Below are 19,319 nucleotides of genomic sequence, written 5' to 3'. Positions count from 1 at the left end.
TAGGAGTTAAATAACGAAATTATTCAGTTGACAAGGCTGTATGTTAGTTTAAAGGTATAAAATGAAAAACATTCTTGAATGTATACATAACAAGCAATTTTAATTTAAAAAAATAAAAACTTTTCTCTAGCTTGATTTAAGAATTAACTCAGAAGGTGAAATTACCTCAAATACCTTTGAAACCAATTCTCCTCTAACTTCCATCATTTTCATAATCCTTTTAAATATATATGCTATACATAATACACAGCTAGGCTACTTTCATCACTTCATTTTGCTCAGGAAGCCAAGATCTTTATCTATTTATAAAGAAATTCAAGAGACCAGAAAGGCCTGAAACTATCACTGCAGCACAGCTAAATTAACTTACAATTTTTTTTAATTATTATAATAATCCATGTTATTTAGGAGAGCATTAGAAAAACAATGGTGATTGATACAATGTAACTAAATTTGAGTTTTTTCATGCAGCTCTGTCTTTTAAGTGAGCAGTAAACTTACTTTAAATGAATCAGGAAGATACTCAATCATTTCCAGTAAAGGACATTTATTGGCACTAGAATAGTGAGAGAATGTCAGAACAGCTTCTTCCCATCTGCAAAAATAAGTTGAAATTTTTGAAGAGGGATTAGTCGCTTCTTTTTAAAATTAGAATCATCATAGAATGGCCTGGGTTGAAATGGACCACAATGATCATCTAGTTTCAACCCCCCTGCTATGTGCAGGGTCGCCAACCACCAGACCAGGCTGCCCAGAGCCACATCCAGCCTGGCCTTGAATGCCTCCAGGGATGGGGCATCCACAACCTCCTTGGGCAACAGTAAAATAAAACTCAAATAATCCCAAATAAGTTTAGATATTATCTTGCAAATCACAGTACGTAATAAGTTTACACACCACCAAGTAGAAAATCAGCTATAACTGAGTAACACTGTAGATACTTCTTTGAGAATGATTCATATTTAATTCTGTTATCAATTAAACAAACATGTCAACTATGCTAAGACCTTCTCAAGAATAGGTGTCCTTCTTTGTACTCCATAGGGAACTTCAAAATAAAGCTGGAATCTTGGATTGCAAGATGAGATGAATACTGGTAAGTACTACAAAATACTGGCAGTGTTCCCTCAGCACTTACCAAAAGATGTCCTCATCAGTCAACAGTGAAATGTTTTGGTCTTGAAATAGAGCTTGATTATATTGTAATATAAAATATTCTAAACTGTAGTTGAACTGCCACATTTTTAAATATTTGTAACACATTTGAAGCAACAACTTTGAACTAATTCTCTTGAATGGTATTAAGCTTATTAAGCTTTTGATTAAAAAGTCTGCAGGTATAGAACATTACATGAAAGGGCTAAATTATACACGTATGAAGAGGGAAAACAAGGGAAGGATTACTTAATTCATATGGGGCCTACGTATGCTTTTTTATTTGGTTGTTTTCCTTCCCCAGAATCTGAATACTCAATCTAATATGTAAAGAACACCCCAAGTAACTTAATATAACAAGATTTAGTGACTCTCACTAGAGTATAAGGCAATACCTGAAATTTCAAAATAGGAACTCATTAAACAGCAGGTCTCCAATACTTAATCTCACTTAAGACAAAATCAAAAACAATAAAAAAGGAAAAATAAATTGAAAAAGCATTTTCTCTGTGTCTTACCTTTTATGCAAAATGACAGCTGACACTACATCTTTCCTTCTGTTGTGTATTGCTTCGTGGAAAAAAGAAGCTACTGCTTTGTTCAACAGAATTTTTGCACCATAGTCAAGAAGTAACCTTACTGCTTTTGCATGCCCTTCTTTTGCAGCTAGGTGCAAAGCTGTGTTCTATGAAGAAAAGTGGGACAGCAATGCAACAGGAAGGCACATTTTTTAAAAATGTACATATTTCTGTCCTTTCCCACGCTGAAAAGCCACATAATATTCTCTGTTACAAGTCCTGAATACCTTTAATGACAAAACTAAACAACAGAACATAGTCATAGAGATTCTGACACAGACAAGTTCTTTATTCTAGGTTTATAGTCACAACAGCAGTACACTAAAAAAGGAAATCCAGCTGCGTGTAGGAAAGGCCAATACAGTGATACCTTTAATTTTTGTAGCTAACAAACAGTGAGGAACAAATAAATAAACATGATGGCATCTGTTCAATATTAGTGTGCAGTATAGGTAAATTTCAAGCAGTATGTTAATGAGTTTGATTTGATGTTTGATTTCTTTTAATCTGTATAAGTTCTTTAAATTGAATTACCAATGCTTTTACTATATAATGAAAGTACTGCTGCACTATAAAGGGAGCAAGAGGGACAAATCCAACTTATTTGGTATTTTATCTATTCTGTTAGTCTATTTATACCTTTCTTTTCATTGTTTCTCACAAATAAGAACTAGATAATAGCTCCATTAATAATAAGCTACTCTAAATGATAAACAGTGATGAAATACATACGGACTTTAAATAGAATATGTGTAATAGTGTATGTAATAAAATCTACCAATTGTATACCTCCAACATATGCTTGAGAAGTAACAGGAAATGACAAACAAATTAAATTATGTGAACACATACCCCTTCCTCATCCACTCTGTCAGTACACTTCACATTAGTATCCAATATTATCTGCATTGTGCGAGTGTATCCTCCGAAGGCAGCATGATGCAGGGCTGTCCAGCCTTTATAGTCACTTACATATAGAAGATATAAAAATAGTCATTATAAATGCAAAAGTCCTTCATTCTTTTCAAATAAATTTAATTGCCTTGTCTTTTGACTCACAGCAACTGTTCATTTTTGTCTGCCTTCTGTGACTATGAATGCATCAACATGCTGTAAAATGTTCAAGTCAGTAAAAGCATGCAGGTCTGACTCTTTTTATATACATGCATGCATTGTGCCCTTTATTTTATTTTTTATTTTTCTTAGAAAATGATTCAACCACAGCAACAGACATGACATATATCATGGCCATACTATGCAACCTTGCTTTTAAAGACAGTGAATATACAAAACATTGCAAGCACACAAATCTATTCCAATTAGTATTAACTCAGCTTAGTATAAAATAATACATTTAGCCTTTTACCACTCAGAACTTACCAGCCCATCTCAACAAAATATGTCAGTTTTAATTCTAAATTAAGCCTATATATATATATACACATACAAAGTTGTATACACAAACACTTGCAATCACAGAATGGCCAGGGTTGGAAGGGACCTCAAGGATCATGAAGCTCCAACCTCCCTGCCACAGGCAGAGCCACCAACCTCCGCATTTAATACCAGACCAGGCTGCTCAAAGCCCCATCCAGTCTGGCCTTGCACACGTTCAAGGACGGGGCATCCACAACCTCTCTGGACAGCCTGTTCCAGCACCTCACCACTCTTCTCTCTGTAAAGAACTTCCCCCTGACATCCAACCTAAATCTTCCCTCCCTCAACTTCAAACCATTTTCCCTTGTCCTGCAGTTATCAACCCTTTCAAAGAGTTGATTCCCGTCCTGTTTGTAGGCTCCCTTTATGTACTGGAAGACTGCCTGAGATCAACCCGCAGCTTTTTTTTTTCCAGGCTGAACAAGCCCAGCTCCCTCAGCCTGTTTTCACAGGGGAGGTGCTCCAGTCCCCTGATCATCTTCGTGGCTCTCCTCTGGACTTCCTCCAACAGCTCCGCCTCTTTCTTGTACTGGAGGCACAATCATCATCTCTACTAGCTTTTCTATTCTAGCTAGGTGGACTAGTTCAGCTAAGGACACTGGAAATCATAAAGTCATATAATCATAGAATGGCTTGGGTTGAAAAGGACCATAATGATCATCTAGTTTCAATCCCCCCTGCTATGTGCAGGGTCAATAAGCACTAGAACAGGCTGCCCAGAGCCACATCCAGCCTGGCCTTGAATGCCTTCAGGTATGCAGCAGTTCAGTTAGTGGAATCTCCACAGTCATAAATACTGACAGTATGACAGGCCTGCTTGCCATAGGATCTTTTCAGAACATATACAGCCCCAGTTCCAAGGTGCAGCTGCAGTGCAAATTATCATGGATTTGGAAGAAGAGGACCTGACAGTGACAACTCTAGAATGTATCCTGGTAACAGGACTTCAAACTTCTGGTATCTTTTGATCCTGGCTTTACAGATTTCGGCATGGAAACTGGAAATCCTATCAGGATGGAGAGCTGCCAATGACCTGAGGATCTCTGACCTGAAATCGTACCTCGAGTGCAAGGTAAATTGCCTGTGAACCACCAGTTCTGAAAATTCTTACACAAACCCTTAAGCGAACATGAAGGAAACAACAGTGAAGCTGACACGATTATTTCCAAAACAATTTTTTTTCCATTAAAAATTCCAACATTCTCCCCTCAGCTGGATTTAGAGAAACCTGTTTTGTCAGCATTCAAACCTCTGGCTAACAGCTGGCTGTGATTCTAAGTGTAAGACAGGGGGAGGTACAAGCACCTTAGTTTTACAACTGTTGTATTTAAGTGTATTTTTACATATGTGTATTTATATCTGTAAATATTATTTATCATATGCATAAAGTATTTATTTATATATATGTATTTTCATTTGTATTGTATTAGTTTCCTAGCCAATGGACAAAAATATATAAGGTAATAGTTCTTTTTTACCTTAACGAATGGAAGCCTGAACACATACCAGAGAAAAAGGGCCCCTCTTTTCAGAAGAAACTGAACAACCTTCTCATGACCATTCTGGGCTGCCAAATGAAGGGGAGTCATTCCCTTCTTATCACCTTCATTTAAAAGCCTTGTGTCTTTCATATCCCTTATAAGTCGTTGGCATGTATTGATGCGGCCATAGCTTTGAAAGACAAAAATAGAAGTTAATGCCAAAGAAATACTGATGGTAAATGGCGCTGATTCCATTGCCTAATACTAACCTGGCAGCAAAGTGTAATGGTGACTTCTTGTCTCTGCTCTTCGAATAAATGGAAACATTGAGGCTGAGCAAATTATTTACAGAGAGGGCCACACCTTGTCTGCATGCATAATGCAGCGGAGTGCATCCTTCGTTATCTTCATCCACCACGAGATTTTTAATATGCTCCATCTGTCACCCCCAGAAAAAAAAAAAAACACAAAAGCACAGACTCATATCACTGATGTTCCACAGCTTCTAACAGTTTCTAACAGTAGCATTAATATTTTTAAAGCAGTATCTAAAATCAAGAAACAAATATAGAAAAGATAAATGTAGTAACAATTAACATTTAATATCTGTTGATTAGTGGGCAATCATCTTTAAGCAGAATCAGTCTTCAGAGAACACAGCAACTTGTCAACCTGTGCCTTACTGGGCCCAGAACAAACATCATACAGGAGATTTTTATTTGCTGCCATTCGATCAGAATGACCATTGCTGTCAGCAGGCAGCTTGTACTGAAGCAAAGGTAGTCTATACACAGTCTGTATTCAGCAGCAAAACTTCTGGCTGTCTGGAATCATCAGTTCACTGTTCCACAGTATAATTTTTCATTCCGATTTCTCTCTTATTTCCCTGTTTTATTCCATACCCTAACACTATCCTGCACATATTCCCTCTTAACGCAACTAAGAATCTCCTCTCAGTCTGCTCTGCTCTTTGATTTATTATTATGATCCAAAATTCAATTCAACAATTCAATGTAGACAAACCAGAGTTATCACTATTTTAAGGCTGATTCTCTACATCTGCCGGAAAGGGAAGTTGTATTTACTTCCACTACCAGAGTTGTTTACAAAGTCCCGCAGAAGTCTTAAGATCTGCTAGTCATGATTCACATACAAAAGATTGTAGCTCTGAAGGTTAACAAATGTAACTCTTTCAAGCAAGCTTAGGTTCTAGCAATACAAGTTCACTTCAACATAGCCAAATTTATAATTGAAATTCTCTTTAGAATTAAATCCAAGACTTCACTACAGTCCAGCGGTCCACAGAAAACTCCTGAAGAATGTTCTGTAAGCAGTTTAAGTCCTAGAACTTGACTGAATACGAGTATGCCCCCTAGTTTCACTGCATGCAAACTGGGAAAGCAGAAATGAAAAGTTCTGTATTTCATTGCCTACCTCTTGAGCTATTCAATCCCCCAACAGCAAAATAATTTATGGGATTATGTTATTCCTCTGCCTGGCAATAAGAAAACTGTATTATTGGCTTTGAAATATTTTCCATGAGAGATACGTACCTGCTCATACTATTTTCTGTGACACTTGGCAACTTAACAAACACCAGAAGCTAACATTTGAAAACAAAAAAGCAGCTGTTTTCTTCTTTACATTTCTTAGTGAAGTTACTGAAAGACATAAATCAATGCTTACTGTACCTGCAGAAATTTCTCATTCAGATGTTGTAATCCTCCAGGCTGTAATACCGTCAAGTGCAAGAAATTCCGACCAAGATGATCTTTTAACGATACATTTGCTCCTAGATAAATATGGAAATAAATACCAGCAACTTCAAAACTGCTGGCTCCTGGCACTAACTGATGATGCTTAAGACAAAGGAACAAATGTTGAAAATAAATCTATAAAATAACGAACATTATTTCAAGTTAACATCTTAAGATATCACTTCACTTGCAAAAAATAAAAATAAAAATCTCAGCACAACCCAACTACTCATGTTTACATGCCATTGTACATAAGCATGTTGTATTTCTGCAGCAGTAAGATTTATGTAGGGCACTTAAATTCAGATATACTGAGAATCTGCAGATCAAGAGGCATTTTAATGATGATTACTTCTAGCGTTCAGCTTACAGTCAACTCCCACTGTAATTAAACAGTCTCAACGATGATTTACTATTTCCAAAGTCACAATAACTTCATCTGGCAAAACTATTTGAGTAAGCCACAAAAACATTATATAACGCAAGTGTCAGGAAATGGGATTTTTTGCCAGTTTTGAAAACATAAAACAAAACAAAAAAAAACCTTATTAAAGACTTTAACCTTGTTATAATTTTAAAACCTTTATTACAAAATTTATTAACAAAATCAATTACGTTACTGCTTACAAGAGGAAATACACTAACAGTAAATAGCCTGCACAAAAGGCATAGCAACTGATAAAATTTAAATCTGATTGTGATTATTTAAAATTACAGTAATAATTGAAATATGGGCTTTAACACTTAAAGACTGATTTCTGGTATGAAACGTGATCCCACGTAAGTCATGCATTTGTTCCACAGTTCTGCTTTGTGAACTGCTAAGTAATGAAAGGATACGGTTAGGTTGAGGTTGGACTTCATGATCTTGAAGGTCTTTTCCAACCTGAGCAATTCTATGATTCTATGATGGACTGCAAGTGCTACTTTTACCTTGAGAGACATGAAAAATAGCCTGAATGCTTTTCTACAACCTGCTTGCTCTATGTGAAAAAGGGTGAAATCACTTCCCTAATTCCTCCTTTATCTCCAGCCAGTTGTTAAATGCAGTTACTCCTGGACTGTATGCTGAAGTACTGAATTAAAATTGAGAGAAACTCTGGATGTAGATTTTTGACACATACAAACCCTGCTCAAAAGATGTATATCAGAAGTGCACATTCTCTTGTACCTTTTGAGAGCAGTAAATTCACAATTTTCCATGATGCACAAGAAGTGGCCAACAGAAGTGGAGATCGACCTTCTGTGTCAACACTATCAATATTTGCTCCCTGTAAAAAAGAATTTCAAGATTATCGTGAATATTGAATAAATACAATTAAAAAATGGTGCAGCCCTGTACATCATCACAGTATTAGTCACTCCTAGTAACTCCAGATTAGTAAATTCAAAAAACATGTCATATCTTTATATGAAAACAGTGTTTTCAAAGTAACAGCCACAGCCTAGTACTCTGTCTGCCTACATATATTTAGATGCCAAAATAAGAGCAGCCTGCTTCTAGGTATACTGCACTTACAACTCATGATGTTTTATAAGAATATTTGTTCATGCATTTGAATACTCAAAAACATATGACTTGAACTTGAAAACACTGGGGTTAACACTGGGGTTAAAGCTCTGGGAAAATACAAAAATTACAGCCTTTTGGAATGACATCTTACTATGTATTGAGCAATTACCAGAACACAACCCTTCTGAACCACTGTACATGAATTCTCTTTAATAAACAATGCATCTTGACAGGTAGACTTTGATCCGTATAGCTTGGTATATCTTTATTTTTTATTATTTACCATAAATTATATAAACCCAGTTAATTTTGAACCCTAATCATCTGTATCAGCAGCAGACACATTTCTGTTCCCTGAAATTAAGATTTTTGATTTCACAGAAAGACGGAATTGCAGGGGTTGGAAAGGATCTCAAGAGATCCTTGAGTTCAACCCCCTGCTAAAGCAGGTACCCTACAATAGGTCTCACAGATAGGTGTACAGATGAGTCGTGAATATTTCCACAGAATAAGACTCCACAACCTCTCACAACCTCACAATTTGTTCCAGTGCTCTGTCAACCTTACTGTGAAGAAGTTCTGCCCGCTAGTGTAGAACTTCCTGTTTTCAACTTTCAGGCCATTACTCCTTGTCCTACTGCTATGCACCACTGAGAAGAGCCTGAACTCATCCATTTGTTTTCCACCTCCCTTCAGATATTTATAAACATTTATCAGATTTGCTCTCAGTCTTCTTTTACACAGTTACTCAGCTTTTCCTCATAAGGGAGATGCTTCAGACCCTTCATCATCTTTGTGACTCTCTGCTGCACTCCTTCTAGCAGATCCCTGTTTTTCTTGAACTGGGGAGCCCCGAACTGGACACAGTAAAATCTGATCTTTTTCCTATGGAAAGACTGGAATGAGATAATGCAGCAAAGCCCAGTTTTTGTGGTTTTCTTCTACTGTTACATGAAGCTCATAATGGCAGGAAATTGCGGTCGCTATGGTCACAGTATCACTATGGTCACATGAATAAAATATTATGAGCATAAAAGAATCTATCTTAAAAATCCTGTCAACAAGGGAGCGTGATGATGCAAATAAATGAAATAATGAGATATATATTTTATGATGTGGTAGATACTAGATATTGAGTTGCAAGTCAAATTGAATGAGGTGAACTGAGTACACCAAAAAAAATTTCTATTTCAGATGCTACCCATTGAAAAAAAAATCAATTGGAGTTTTAATATTAACTGAAATAATCTTTGGGTCCATTCCTAATTTGAAAGAGAATTAATAATAATCATGATCAATATTTACTTTCTAGGATAATAAAACCTGTAATATAGTAGTAAGAAGCATGTAATAAATGCACAATGCTTAACCAACCAACAGTGAACAGGAAGCTTTCAGTGTATGCTGATGAATTGTTTGAGGGTAACACACGGTTACCCTCAAACCCTTTTTGCAAGTCACCTTACTACAAGGTCAGACAAACTGAAAAACATTCTTATTTATCAAAGGAACAAACAGAGATCTGTTTATGCAAGTGACTCATTGATTTCAGTGAATACAGTGGCACCAAATTCCAGCTAATAACATAACCTTATTATCACAGTCCCTGCACCTAACACCTTCCCTCAGCAGAATTCATACTATGTAACACAGTAGGGAGTAACTCCCATGTTGACACATACGTTTACAATGTTTACAATACAGCTGAATCAACAATTTGTAAATTTAGTTTCTGAATTCCTTTTAATTTTGCATGTATAAATTAACACTTACTAGTTAAACATAAATGAAAGTACCATATAAGTATTAGAAAAGAATTCTAAGTACCAGCATTTATTATCAATTTAAGATTTAGGGGTTTTATTGGAGTAAAGTAAGACAAAAGAAAAGGAAGAAGAGAACTTAAAGTACAACATTTTTTAACAGTACTTAATTACTTTGACTAAGGGTGTTTTCAGTAGTTTACAAAGAAAAACCCCTTAAAGGAAGTAATCTCAGGAAGCACCTCAGCACTCGGTCGTCCAGCACCCAGCAGCCCAGATGCAGGGAAAACATTCAATGATATAAATGATGAGAACTTTCCAATTGTCGTGTTTTGGTTCTTTTTTTGTAATTGTGTAAATAGCTTCCTACTATAACCATGGCATATGCATGCACAAACCAGACACTAGTTGTTAAGTGTGAAAATGACCATTTTGACGGTACTAATGAAGCCACCATGATTAAAATGCTTACACTGCAAATCAATCTATACACTTTTTTTTTTTTCTGAAAGCCATAAAGTTTTGTAATATTCAGCTGTTAGGGATACTAACATAGGCTTCTGCCTTTTCCTTTCTTTAAGGCTTCAGTTAGCCTTCAGTTATCTCAAACTACCTCAGTGAAACAAAGCTATTTACTTATTGCCATGCTTTGCTGAAGCCCAATGCAAAATAGTGAAAGTCTGCACAAGAAATACAGTTGGATTCCCTGATTTTTGTACAGCACACTGACCTACAACTTACAAAATAGAATTGGTGTAATTTAAAAGAAAAGATGTATGAAAAGAGCATACAATGCATGCCTGGACAATTTTCTTCTTCTTAGGTTTTTTATCCAGAGGAGCTACACATAACACTGTATATGTTTACAATGATTTTTATTTTAAAATATAAGAAGTACCAGAAATAACATGAAGTCAATCAATACACTGTGTTCTGTGCCAAAGCCAAAAGCCATTCTGAACTGCATTTTGCTATCCTTTCTGAGCAGTAAAAATCACTATCTTTTCTTTTTTTCCCCTCATACATATACAGCATAAGAGGTACCTAGTTATCTTGCCAGGAGCCCAGGAAGCACAAGTTGCATGTGCTGCACCACATTAACACTGACTGACATATTTTGATCCATTCTCATACAGGGCAAATGAAAACAGCCTTAAAACCTCAAAACCCTCATCACAGACTACAGGAAAAGAGGCCAAAATAGTCAAAGTGACACTCAAAGCATTTAACTTTGTTCTCAAGAAAAAAATATGTGTTCTTATATGGGAAAGACATTCCCTTTTTATACTTAGTCACACAAACCAACACACACAAGAAATACAGGCACAAGCTGTCAAGTAATAACTTCTGTAGACAGGTTGTTTTGTCAGCCAAGCTTAAGCAGTCAAATCTCACCATTTCACATCTGGAATAAAAATAAGCACCACATTTATTTTTGACTAAGCCAAATCCCTGCAAGAGAATCCTGGAAAGTGCAAAACTCTACATAGAATTGTTTTTAATGTAATTCTCAAGAAATTAAGAAAAAAAAAAAAAGTATTAGCTGACTTAAAATGGAAAAGTCTGCTGACTTCTGAAAGTTTCCTCAACAAACACAGCAATGCCTATAGTGGTTACATGAGCCTTAGTTTAATTGGTGTTAATGGACACTTGGAACACGGCCAGAAGCATCCCAATTCTTTTCTTTTTCTCCCCCATAGTTACTTAGCGCAGAAATATAACCAGACTACACAGAGTAAGACATATTTCTGGATCATCCATAAACTTCATTATATGGTTTTGTGATCCCAGAACAATTATATGTATGTACATTAGACAAAGGATTTCTTGAGAAAGCAGATTAAATTCACTACAAATCCAGATTTATTTCATATTTAAAACCACAAAAGTGAGGGTGCCTGAACCAGTCTGTCATATCTGCTAAGAAATGTTTACGAAAATTTTCTGAGTGAGTAAAATGGAAATAAAAATGCAACCTTTCATCCTCTGTAACTTTCAGATGCTATTATGGAGCCTTAACATTGCTGTACTGTAGCTGTCACTTACGTATTATGAAATATAGATACAAATAAATAATGTATGCCTGAGAAAACATCCTTTATGAATTTCTCTATGCAGACCTATAGTAATACATTCCAATAATCCGTATAAACAAATCACTTAATTAAATATTTACCATTGAAATCAAGTAGTCTGCCAGTTCATAATGATCAAACAAGGCCGTCCTGTGAAGAAAAAAATGCAAAGTTACAGTAATATTAGACAACAAATTTTCAAACCAAAGGGTAGAATTTTTCTCTGTTTGGTAGCATTTTATATATATAAATATATATATTTTATATATATATATATATATATATATACATACATATATATATATATATATATATAAATATATATATATATTAAAGAGACAGAGAAATACCTGTGCTGCACAATTCATTTTAATAAGTTCTCTATTTTTATCAGTTTCATTTTTAAACTAAGTTCAGTTCAATCAATACACTGATTTTTAATCCAACCAGACATTTTGTATGTCAGATTTTTGTCTGTACCACACACATTCACTAAAGAATTCCATAAACTTCAGACTTGAATCATTTCATCCAGAACTTGAGCATTGTATCCATTTCATTGATAGTTTAAGAATATGAGAACAAGAGTTAAAGTAGTAAAGACTCAGCTAAAACTCCATTCTGATTGTAGCAGACAAGCCTACTTGAGAACTAAGAAAAATTGTAATATACCACCTGACGTAAATGGTGGTGACATTTATTAATTTACCAAAAAAAAAAAAAAGTTTAAGCTAATTGTATGCATGAAAACAATCTCAGGCTTTATTCTTCAACAAGATACTAAATTATGTGTTGTCTTTTTTTAAAAGAAAGATTAAAGGAAGAAATGCAGCACAGTTAACTCACACATTCTAAAGTCAGATCTCTATTAAGTATTTCTACTTAATGAGCAAGAGAGGATAGTTCCAACGCTGTAGTATAACTCAAGGATAACAGTTCCTTTAGTATTAAGGGAAGTAGTAACACAGAACATACTATAGTTACAATTGATTATTAAAAGACATATTTGAAAAGCTTTTTCAATATTCCAAATAAGTAGATATGCTTCCATTATCTATTTTGTAATTCTATGATTCTACTGCTTCCAAATTTCTCGTCCTTTATGTCAATGAACTCCTTGTAGAAAAACACTGTAAAGTTATGATGATTTACTTAAACAGAATGCAACTACATCAATTTGTAAATGGAGAAAAATAGTATCTTCCATATAGCTGGTAGCCAGCACATCTAAAGAAGTTTCTTGCTGAAGGAAACTGAGGATATTTCTCCATGATTTCACGCTCTGACTTCAAATGAACTGAGGAAGACTAGATGTCTAGAGGTTTATTCTATACAGGAACACCACCTCCAACTTTGCAGTCATAGAGAAGTTTATCTACTTGTACCTGAACAGGTATAAAATATTTTTTTCTTTCTCCCAAAAAATGTAAGTTTAGTTTTTGTTTTTTGTTTTTTGTTTTTTTTTCTTTTTCTTTTTAAACAGTTTATATTCTTTTTCTCTTACTTCCTGGAGAACACAAGCCTCACTAAATGAGGACATTTGTTACACAACTTTGGAAGCAGTTAACAAATCCATACATTTATCACTTTCTTATTCTTTACTGGAGTGAATTTTCAGTACAAACTGTTAGTGGCCATTCTTGGGCATGATTCCATGGTAACCAGATTTTTTGTTTTAATTTTGCTATCAGAACCAGAATCTTCAACATTCTGATCAAATTGCAGACAGTTTCATAGTGTACAATAATCATCTCCTATCCCATGGAGAAGTTCCAATATACGTGGAAGGGTGTACCCAAGTATACTATATAAATTGTCATTGGATGCTGTAGAAGACTAACCAAAAATACTGTGCCTCTGAAGTCTAGTAGAGCAGCCTCCTACCTGTGAAGCAATGTTTCCTTATTCCCATCTACAGCATCAATAATGGATTCATCACCAGCATAGGATGACATCATTAACTTTACAATTTCAGTTGCTCCTTGAGTGGCAGCAAAATGAAGTGCAGTGCATTTTTCATTCTGTAAATAGGAAAATAAAGTAACATCCCAAGTCAGCTCAGTCTACAACCAACTAAATATGCTAGCAATCTAGCCCAGGATTCATGCATAGGAATTTAGGAGATACATGATAAAACTTCAGACTTTAAAATAGCAAAACTCTAAAGATACTTAAGAAAAAAAGAAAAAAAAAAAAAAAAAAAAGAAAGAAGAGGTTGTTTAAAGGATTACTACAAAGGTTGTTACTATCCTACACCAAGCTTCTGGGATACGTGATCCTGAACCTCAACAATGTTTTGTACCTGATTAATCAAGAAAGCACAGCATCCTCAAATGGAAGAGATGAAGCAAAGGAAAACCACAGAAAAACAACAGGCAGACCAGTACAAATGAATAAGCAAACAAAACCGACTCTGTAATGTGTAATAAAGAAAATGCATTGTTCTTTATGGTCTTGACTTCCTTATCTTCTTTGGAAGAGTTTCACAAATGCAATTTTCTGCAGGGTTCATTAAAAATGACTGGGGCTAGTAAGCTATTAAACTATTATAATCTGAACAGCCATAAGAATTATTAAACGTTAAGTAAATGGTTGGAACGAGATTCGCCAAAACAGGATTTCTTTTAGTTAAATAGGACAAACTAGCTTTGATACATGCCTGAAGATCTTGCCTTTGCTCTTTTGAGAACTGGAAATTTCAGCCACTACATTGGAATGGGCTTTTTCACAACTCCATAAACATTCTTAAAATGGTTCTCACCTATTGCAAAACGGTCAGCATGAACCGTAACACTCAAAAGTTGTGTGTTCAAAGAAACAAATACATAAATGTTATACTGTGGTACCTCTGCTCTCATGAAGCTTGGAGCAGGTCTTTACACCAACAGCATCACAGTACAACAGCAGTACTACAGATTTGTCTAAGTATGCAAGTACAAAATTATAAAGGCCAGGGCAAGGCTGAGAGTAAACAAAAAATGATGAGAATGGGTCAAACCAGAGACTCAGTATCTGGAAAGGGATGACAGAAGGTACAGAATTTGTGAAGACGGCTGTACCACTGTGACATTTCTCAAGAGTGCTCTCCCAGATTCCATCTATTTATGACTCAAGGACTTCCTGAGTCAGACAGAATGTAGGATGAGAGAATGCATTCAGTAGTTATGAGCAGATCTTTTCTTCTGCGGACTTGTTCAAGTGCATTTTGAATTCACGTAAAGTTTCCCCATTATCCTATGTAACTTATGTAAAGAAACTAGCCATTTTATCTGCCTTGAACTAGAGACCTTTTCTCATTTGCTGCTTCCTAGGCATTACATTGGAAAATACAACAGGCTACGATTATCTTATTCTTTAAATCATACTATTCTGAGTTTCAGAGACATCTAACTTCTATCAAAAATATATCCCACTCTATTGCAAAGTTTACCTGTTTTAGATCAATTTGGGCTCCAAATTCAATGCACATTTTTATCATTTCCAAGTCTCCACTTTGAACTGCCAAATGAAGTGGACTGCACTTCCCATTATTGGTAAAATTAATGTGAGTTTTAGCAGAGTGACCCAATTCTTCACCTGAGAGATGAAAATAAATTTCAATTTTCACAGCAAGGATGGAATAACAGAAGCAATGATTTTTTATTATTTATTTATTTATTTACTTAATGACAAGCAACTTAACAATTAAGTGTGAGACATTCTCCCACTCAGAACACGTACCCCTTCAAACCTTTCATTAAACAACAGATGGTCACACGTTTAGGAACACAGCCACAGTTCTACAAAAGTTACTAGCATGTACTGCCCATGGGAATAACAGCATTAAGTTGCTTTAAGTTCAATCACATTTTCAGTTCTTGTTCACAGTTCTTTGAAATGTAAAGCAGAAAATTAGTCTAAATAATGAATCATACTGGCCACTTTCGAACAAAAGTATTTACCTTTTTTTAAAAGGATTTCCATACATGTTTTTGCTCCTGAAAATGCAGCAGCATGGATAGGCATGCACCCCGTTTTGTTTGGTTTACATATTTTTCCTCCATTTTCAATCTGAAAATTAATACCTAGATACAGTTCAATGACATAAAGAAAATTCTCAATAACAAACACATTGCTGCAGATGCAGCATTTGCAGTAGCTGTCTCCTTTTTTGCACCACATTCACATTATGAAGTTAATATATAGGCATACGTTATATCTTACCTCCATGCATGTATTATATTGGAAAATACAACAGGCTACGATTATCTTATTCTTTAAATCATACTATTCTGAGTTTCAGAGACATCTAACTTCTATCAAAAATATATCCCACGGTATTGCAAAGTTTACCTGTTTTAGATCAATTTGGGCTCCAAATTCAATACAAATTGTATGCATGGATGTGCTTCTTTTTGTTTAGTTTTCTTTTTTATTATCTTCGAGATATCTTTTTCCTGTTTTACACTCAGATACGCTTATGTATGGTCTAAAAAGACTAAAGTTCATTTGTAGCCTCACCAATAACGACTTGAATCATAAACAATCTTTTTTTCCCCCCCCCCACAAAACAGGTAATACTTTTTCCACATATGTCCCACACGTTTATACGTTTCACATATAAACCAGTAAAGGAAGTTAAGCAGGCCTAACATTTTTTTCTAGTTTTCTAAACTGCAAAATATGACATCTCATATTTTCCAAAGCATATACAGCTCAGGGATTGCAGAACATACTTAAGAATTACTCCCATCGTCTTTCAAAGAGCTCTCAAGTATTTCATGAACAGTTTTAGTCATGCTCCAAAAGCACATAAGTGAAAACTGTAAAAAATAATGACACGGGGATAGATAAAACACTTGGCATCTCAGAAAAAGAAAGAAAGAAAGAAAGAAAGAAAGAAAGAAAGAAAGAAAGAAAGAAAGAAAGAAAGAAAGAAACGTTCTTTTTAAATTCTGAATTCCAATTTTTTTACCAGCTGATAGTGCCTTTACTGAATGACATGAGGCTATCCCATTAAAGAAGCACACATATGCATGCAAAATAACCTGAGTGTTGAGTCCATGATCACCCTTCCCTCCATCATACAAAGAACAACGGATTAGAGCAACACTGTATCAAGACAAACTGAATCACATCTAAAGCTGTGATAATTATACGTACCAGGAGTATTAGTGCTTCGGGATTGTCCTTATGACATGCTACCATTATAGGTGTGTTTCCTGCTTCACCTTCCAAATTAACATCTGTACTGCTATGCTGGACCAAAATCTAGACATTTAAGAAAACATGAAATCAACTATTAGCAAAACCCAACAACAAAGGCCTATTTCATTACTTGAGTTGTTTACTTGTGACTTGTTCTTTTTGCATGGAAACAGCTAAAAATGCAAAAGCAGAGGAAATCAAAAGTGAGAATGGATGTGAAAATATGCAGGTGAAAAATGCTGTTGAAAACAAAACTGTTTATGGTAGACAGCTGACTAGCCAAGATAAATGTTGCAAATAACTCCAGAGTGCCTTAAAAGTTTTATGTGTGCTTTACAGCTGTATTCATCTAGTAAATTCAGTAACTTCACAAATTCTAAGCTCTTATCCAAATACCACATAGGGAATGAAACCATTCTCACTATAGATTGTAAAATGACCAAAAAAGTTTGAAAGAACCTTTTTCGAAAAAGTTCTTGTGCTCAGAAAAATTTAAGACTTCTCTGTGAAACTACTACAGTAACACAAATATCAGTATTATGATTTTTTTTTTATTTTTTTTTTAATTCACTGTAATTTTTTTTTATTCACTGTCCTGAGAACACCCAAACCTTTTTACAAGCACTGTATGTTACATATGTTTGCCTAACAAAGCATATGAGGAGCTATGTCCAGGATACAGCATATATAAACAAGGTCTTAGTGTTCTACACACAGGTGCTGCTGAGCTGCTTATCAAGTCTGCATATTTATGTGGACTTTAAACTTACCTTGACAATTTCATTATGCAGGGACTGTATAGCCATATGCAAAGGTGCCATTATATTGGAGTTGAGAATGTTTGGGTTGGCTCCTCTACTGAGAAGTAAACTAACACTTTCAACCTGGTTTTTCCTTGTAGCCCAGTGCAGTGGGGTATTTCCAGAAGCATCCATCACATTTAATACTAGATCAAAGGAGAGCAAACAAAACAAAAGATAGCAAAATCATCAAATGCTACAATCATGCTGTGGAAATAAAGTATTCTCAGCAAAGGTTTAGATCAGTGCTAGCAGACTTCTTTAAAGAAAAGAGAAATATAACATTTCACATACTGTGATAGGTTAAATTAAACACTGTGCTGAAAATAGTGTATCGGTGAGAGAAAATGGTCTATTAAAAATATTACTGTACTCCAATAGCACAGAGAAAGCTTAATAACATTAGGAAACAACAATGCATTTTTTTTTTTTAGATCTTCTGTAATCATAATAGCTGAAGGATGGGAAGAAGGAAACACCTATCTATTTCTTGCCCAGTATTATATGCCATCTTTTTTACACCCAGAGTTCTTGGTTTACTTCTTCCCTTGCCTCTTTCCTGTTTTCTTTGATGTTGCAGCCACTGCTTCAGAGGCTGCACAGAACAAGTGAGTACAAATAATTAAAATATGAGATAATAAAAAACTGCCTGCAAATTTAGGAGATGATTCAAGTATCTACTGAGATGTAAAACAGTTCATGTCAATTACAAAACTGGTCTTTATATATAGATAGATTTCATTTGGAAACAAACTACAAAAAAATACTCCATGGCAAAAAATTATATACTGAAAAGAAGAACATTTTTTCAGACCAAATAATCTAAAATTATATTGGTCATCATTTAGAGAAAAACAAAAAACTTTTCTGTACCATTTTGTTTGCTCAGTAGCCCTCAGCCTAGCACTGGAAGTTCTAGGCAGTTTCATAATGCTGACTAATGACTGTTGAACAACTTCATTTCACAGAAAGTGGTTTTTTTTCCACTGTTGAAGGCCCTGTGATCTTCCACTTCTCACTTCTTTCCCACATTTCTTCAGATGACCTAGCTCATTAAATGGCTTTCTTTCCCCACTGTTAAGTAAACAAGAATGAAATTATAACAATGAAACAAACTAGCACCTCCTTCAGGGTACCTCTGCACTTAGCCTTACTTCTGCATCTGCACTTCCTCAGGGCCAGTAACATCCATGTGTCTGCAGTTTAACCAATGTAACTGCACTCTAAGATGACTGTTTTATTAAAAGATATAAGAATTCCACTAAAACAGGCCTAAATGACTTCCATTCAATCAGAAAATATTCAACTATGTGTTAAATTGACTTGGAAGTATTAACAACTTCAACAACGAGAAACAAAATTACTTTGAAGTTTCCAGTGTTTTAGATGTAAAAAGACAAATAATTCACATAAAGAAGATACTCAGGCTTACTGTAGGTGCATTACAGTTTTTTCCATATCCGAAGACTGTAAATCTGAGTCCCAAACAAAGTAAGATGCATCAAATCACCGCAATAGAGATCAAATACTAACAAGACAATAAGGGTGACCCAAATCATACCCAATATACCGT

At 35.1% G+C, this 19,319-nt stretch overlaps 1 protein-coding gene across 1 annotated transcript in view; it reads right to left on the bottom strand.

Moving 5' to 3' along the window:
• Window positions 1-19,319, bottom strand: part of TRPA1 (transient receptor potential cation channel subfamily A member 1) — a 34,381-nt gene that overhangs the window by 12,384 nt on the left and 2,678 nt on the right. The window contains exons 3-15 of the mRNA XM_042809104.1: window positions 17,717-17,892; window positions 16,902-17,009; window positions 15,701-15,809; window positions 15,190-15,335; window positions 13,644-13,780; window positions 11,861-11,909; window positions 7,580-7,679; window positions 6,343-6,443; window positions 4,921-5,090; window positions 4,677-4,841; window positions 2,586-2,700; window positions 1,674-1,840; window positions 502-595 (exon numbers count right to left, since the gene is read on the bottom strand). Coding sequence (XP_042665038.1) covers window positions 502-595; window positions 1,674-1,840; window positions 2,586-2,700; window positions 4,677-4,841; window positions 4,921-5,090; window positions 6,343-6,443; window positions 7,580-7,679; window positions 11,861-11,909; window positions 13,644-13,780; window positions 15,190-15,335; window positions 15,701-15,809; window positions 16,902-17,009; window positions 17,717-17,892 — 1,637 coding nt within the window. The remainder of the gene's footprint in view (window positions 1-501; window positions 596-1,673; window positions 1,841-2,585; window positions 2,701-4,676; window positions 4,842-4,920; window positions 5,091-6,342; window positions 6,444-7,579; window positions 7,680-11,860; window positions 11,910-13,643; window positions 13,781-15,189; window positions 15,336-15,700; window positions 15,810-16,901; window positions 17,010-17,716; window positions 17,893-19,319) is intronic.

The sequence above is a fragment of the Centrocercus urophasianus genome, unplaced genomic scaffold, assembly GCF_019232065.1.
Source record: "Centrocercus urophasianus isolate 14NV4802_14NV808 unplaced genomic scaffold, USGS_Curo_1.0 seq_11, whole genome shotgun sequence".
Taxonomy (NCBI): Eukaryota; Metazoa; Chordata; class Aves; order Galliformes; family Phasianidae; genus Centrocercus; species Centrocercus urophasianus.
This window is presented reverse-complemented; position numbering and strand designations above follow the sequence as displayed.